Genomic DNA, 5,378 nt, shown 5'->3' on the forward strand with positions numbered 1-5,378 from the left:
CAAAATAAAAACCCTTGAATGATTAGGTGTCCAAACTTGGCTGGTACGCTGTGTGTGCATACACACAGACACACATCTGCAAACATTTCTAAAAACCCATTTCTGCTTTGTCATTATGGGGTAGAGTGTAGATTGATTAAATTGAGGGGGAAAACAATTTTAGAATAAGTAACGTAACAAAATGTTGAAAAAGTCAAGGGGTCTAAATACTTTCCGAAATCACTTTTCAGTAATGAGACAAGGAAGTATTAGTTTAATTTTATTAAAATGGAACAAAATGGAGTCAAAACGTAAGAAAAAAAGCACAACATGCTCTAAAACAAATATACAATCTAAATATATGTTCTTCACTGTCATGGTCGATCTTCTCCCCATGGTTATGCAATGACACCTGATCAATCAGTCAGTGTGAATGCATTTCACTCCATCTGCATTCATTTTGAAATACAAGTTGGTATGTCTGTATATCAGTCTCTCCTGTGTGTAAGTCTATGTGTGGATGTGTATGATAAATTGTATGTGTACTCCTCACTTTCCCTCTCCCTCCTTCTTGACCTTGAGGAACTCTGCCATGTTGGAGAAGTATTTCTGGTTGGCCTCAGCCACCTTCTTCTCTGCTGCATGCGGGTTCACGATCTCCAGTCCCTGAGGAACAGAGTTCAGTTCAAGTACAATTCCACAACAAACAGAAACGAGGCAGCCACCCCTGCTGGTAAACGCTAACGTTACTGGTGATGAAGTGCTTCATTTGTTGAAATTATAAAATATGTGTAGCTTTTTTTTCATGTGAAAACAAAACCAATTTGTCCTACCTGTAGTGGAGTGAAGGCTACGCTGGAACTTGTTCCTGAGGAGTTGTCTCTGACCGAGGACCTCCCGCCAACTGTGGACCTCCCACCGACTGTGGACCTGCTGCCAACTGTGGACCTGCCGCCAACTGTGGACCTGCCGCCGTATGTCATGTTCTGCTTCTGCAGCTTCCTCTGTAGGGACTTGGATATCCGGGCCTTGGTGGCCTCGTTGACCTGAGCCTGTCTGACGCGTCCGCTGCCAGACTTCCCCAGCTGGCCCAGACTGAAACCCAGGTCCTCCTGGTACGCATCATCCTCAATCTGAGAGAAACAGAGACAGAGGGTGGTTGGTTAAAAATATTTATTGTAATTACACATAGAGTAACAGCTGTCCTGAAAGACAGATTAGCTGTTCTGACCTCTGCGAAGGTCATCCTGTTGGCATGTTTCCTGATCTCTGTCAGACCCAGACGCTCCTTCATCTTACGATACCTGGACAAGGACAGACAAAACATGAGACCATCAATACTGTTTAACATTGCACTTTGAAAAAAAATGACACCTCAGGACCAGTTATCTACACATCCCTAAAGTAAATACCTCCGCCCTCCTCTCTTCTTCCTCTGTCCGTCCAACGGTGCTGGCAGGGGTTTGACAGTCTTCACTGGTGGAGGCTCCTGCCATTTATCAAACTTCTTCTCAATCTCCTCTTTCAGGTCATAGCCCACCTGCACAGAGAGAATAAGACCAGAGTTAATATGTAACAGACGTTTATTTATCCCTTTCTTCCCTCTTCCAGTTCTCACCTTGCCGTCTGCACTCTCGTGGAAGCTGTCCACTCGGGATGCCAGGGTGCACTTAGCTGAAACCAGGCGTGCTGCCTTTCTCCTCAGGTCCTACAACACAGGGATAACTCTTGTTAGCTTAGGTAAAGCCACAGTCAAACAAAGCTCTTGGGAACACAGCGCCAAGTGTGGTGCACTGACCGGGGGTAGAGTCTGGACCACATCACAGTGGTAGATGTAGCCGGTGTGTGGGAGCACAGCGGTGCTGCTGAACCCTGACAGGGTCCTCTTCTGGGTTCCCAGTAGCATCAGGTTACAGGCTGGCATCTTAGACAGGTTGGTCAGGCCCCCAGCAATACCTACCACCATAGGGAGGAAGATGACCGTATGATTGGGAGAATCCTGTAAATTATATAAAAAAACTAAATCCTTATAATCACTGACCCATGATCTTGGCTGCGGTCGAGGCTCCAACGATGACTGACAGATTAGGAGCAATGAACGACATCCTGGACTCCACATATTCATAGATCCTGTGTTTTGATTGGTTCAGCTCTAGCGCCATGTCACAGGCCTCCTCCAACCTCTTCAGTTCATCCTCACCCAGCATCGTCCTGGAAACAAGTCATGTTGATATTACAACATCAAATGGATGTTGCAGTTCCCTGTTGTGTAGATAATGTAAGGTCTATTGATCATATTTCTATCTGAACATTCTGTAAATGTCTGCTCCACCAAATAAGTTCTCAGTCCCATTGGTGGACCTCTCCAACTCAATCAACCCAGGTGTCCCTGCTCTTACTCCTGTGTGGCAGAGGCTGTGACGCGTCCCTGCTCTTACCCCTGCGTGGCGGAGGCTGTGACGCGTCCCTGCTCTTACCCCTGCGTGGCGGAGGCTGTGACGCGTCCCTGCTCTTACCCCTGCGTGGCGGAGGCTGTGACGCGTCCCTGCTCTTACCCCTGCGTGGCGGAGGCTGTGACGCGTCCCTGCTCTTACCCCTGCGTGGCGGAGGCTGTGACGCGTCCCTGCTCTTACCCCTGCGTGGCGGAGGCTGTGACGCGTCCCTGCTCTTACCCCTGTGTGGCGGAGGCTGTGACGCGTCCCTGCTCTTACCCCTGCGTGGCGGAGGCTGTGACGCGTCCCTGCTCTTACCCCTGTGTGGCGGAGGCTGTGACGCGTCCCTGCTCTTACCCCTGTGTGGCGGAGGCTGTGACGCGTCCCTGCTCTTACCCCTGTGTGGCGGAGGCTGTGACGCGTCCCTGCTCCTACCCCTGTGTGGCGGAGGCTGTGACGCGTCCCTGCTCTTACCCCTGTGTGGTGGAGGCTGTGACGTGTCCCTGCTCTTACCCCTGTGTGGTGGAGGCTGTGACGCTGACCACCATGATGGTGGCGTTGGTCAGGATCTGCTGCAGATTCTCGTTGTTCTTACACTTGTCCAGGTTGTTCCCCAGCTCCTACACACAGTGTTCAGCCCAACAGCAGGGACATGAATAGTAGACAACAGTTTAAAACAATGTAGACACATTTTGATGTGGAAGAGAATTCTCCTCTAACATCAGCTCACCTTGACAGTGCGGACGTAATCCAGAGAGTTGGGCACCAGGGACTCCAACTCAGGGAACCTCTTAGAATACTTGTCACGTACAAACTTGTGAATGATGTCTGACAAAGACAAACAAAGACACCGTTAGACATAACGCAATGCAAGCAAATTACAGCAGCATATTGACACAATCACTTATGAACATAGTGGACTCACTCAGTTCGTTCTCAATTTCTACTGTGAGGTTATTGGCAGCAACGATGAGCTTGTATTCTGGGTCTGCCTCCACCGGACCGGAGACTGAAGAGAAAGGGAAGAGAGGAGAGTCAGTAAAACCATAAGATGGAGGTTCAGAAACCATTGAAGTAGAATCAGTATCCATTGTATTCAGAGTGGAACATAAACCACAGAACGAGACATCCAAACAGCCAATTATAGAAGTGCTGTGTCTTCAATAGGGCGCCATGTAGCCTAGAGGTTAGAGCATTGGCAAGTAACTGACCCAGTAAAACAACCCTATCCGGTGTATGTGACAACAAAAACATAGAAACAGTCAACAATCACCTTCAGAGTTCTTGCGCTGCTTCTCGACATAGATTGCAATTTTGTCCATGATCTCTGAGAACTGTAAACAAACAAATTGTGGGTTTTCAAAAGAAACCTTGGAAATAGCTTATATATTCTAGAACAGGGTTTCCCAGTCCTGGGCCCCCCCTGGGAGCACGTTTTGGTTTTTACCTTAGAACTACAGAGCTGATTAAATCATCAAAGCTTGCTGAGTTGGTTATTTGAATCAGTGCTAGGGCAACTAAAACATGCTCCCACGGGGGGCTCCAGGACTCCGTTTGGGAAACCCTGTTCTAGTATATTGACTGCACGCTGCTCCACACACACTGCCCTGACCTGTTTGCTGTTGCGTAGTTTAGCGATGGACGAGACACTCTCAGCTCCGCTGTAGTCCACCTCCATCTCCTCTGGAATGTCCTCCAAACCTCCCTCTACATGTCCCTCCCCTGCCTCCCCATCACTCTCCCCCTCTTCCCCCGGGTACAGCCCATCCTCCCCCTCATCCCCCGCCTCCTCCAGATCAGCCAGGAGCTCATCCGCCAGAGACATCTGCAGGAAAAGAACAACAATGTGGGACAAGGCTGTGTGACATGGGGAGGGATTATGTCAATTACTAGCTAGCCCACACACACACTCACACGTAAATTACCTAGAGTAAAAATGTGTGCAAAGGCTAAATGTGAGAATCTAGAATCTTTACCATAAAAACAATTGGTTATGGTTAATTTATAGCGAGCTAACGTTAGCTTTGGCGCAGTGGTCTAAGACACTGCAACTCAGTGCTAGAGGCGTCACTACAGACCCTGGTTCGATTCCAGGCTGTATCACAACTAGCCGTGATTGGGAGTCCCATAAGGTGGCGCACAATTGGCCCAGCGTCGTCCGGGTTAGGCCGTCATTGTAAATTATAATTTGTTCTTAACTGACTTGCCTAGTTAAATAAAGGTTGAATCCCCCAAAAATAAAAGCTGGCCTCGTTGGATAACCGTGGCTATAACAGCAGTTAGCTAGCTATGTCTAGCTAGTTAAATAACAGGGAAACGTTCGCAAGTTAGCTGAAATTATACGGCACAAACTTATGAGAACTTACCTTCGGAGTTCCAAACTCCTACCGTCAAAAGAAACCCTACAAATCCAACAACTTTCGAAATGTGTTAGACGTTAAAAATGTTTGCTTATGCTATCAACGTCGCCTCTATAGGGAGTCGCAGACGAAAGGCATCACCATAAATAATCCAATGGGTGGTCAGATGTTTGTAACGTTGAGCCTTGAGTAAGGCTTTATGGGAACTGCTGTTTTTATCCGTAGTATATGCCAGTATCAGACCTGGATAAACGTGAATGGTCTTTATCTCACTCATATTTCCAGCCTTAATGCTTTCTATATTCAATGGCTAGTCATTCCGTGTTTTACTTTGGGTAGAGTATTTTGGAAATTAGTTATTCACCCTATCCTTGACCATCCTTTGTCCCAATTTCATAATAAGCATCATTCCCCCAAAACCAGAGATGGGGGATGGGAAATAAGATTAGCTATTGTTATGCAACTTCCCTTGAGCCATCCATTGTTAGCTACATAATACAGTAGTTTGATCCTTTCTTCCAGAAACAAATTGAATAAAGCATCTAGAGAAGACCTTCTGTTTGAACACCAGTCCAGTCTCTTTTGACACCAAAAGGAATACTCTGAC

At 47.4% G+C, this 5,378-nt stretch overlaps 1 protein-coding gene across 1 annotated transcript; it reads right to left on the reverse strand.

Moving 5' to 3' along the window:
- Positions 1-243: 243 nt before the first annotated feature.
- LOC110508724 (U4/U6 small nuclear ribonucleoprotein Prp31) lies at positions 244-4,936 on the reverse strand. Its single transcript, XM_036968375.1, has 13 exons — positions 4,778-4,936; positions 4,024-4,236; positions 3,685-3,745; positions 3,337-3,420; positions 3,142-3,239; positions 2,925-3,031; positions 2,021-2,190; positions 1,778-1,935; positions 1,598-1,687; positions 1,392-1,519; positions 1,211-1,283; positions 813-1,112; positions 244-645 (listed from the first exon to the last, which is right to left on the reverse strand). Exons 2-13 carry the CDS (start codon positions 4,234-4,236, stop codon positions 529-531), a joined length of 1,599 nt encoding a protein of 532 aa, XP_036824270.1. The 5' UTR covers positions 4,778-4,936; the 3' UTR covers positions 244-528.
- Between the last annotated feature and the right edge of the window lie 442 nt (positions 4,937-5,378).

The sequence above is a fragment of the Oncorhynchus mykiss genome, chromosome 3 (genome assembly GCF_013265735.2).
Source record: "Oncorhynchus mykiss isolate Arlee chromosome 3, USDA_OmykA_1.1, whole genome shotgun sequence".
NCBI classification, from domain to species: Eukaryota; Metazoa; Chordata; class Actinopteri; order Salmoniformes; family Salmonidae; genus Oncorhynchus; species Oncorhynchus mykiss.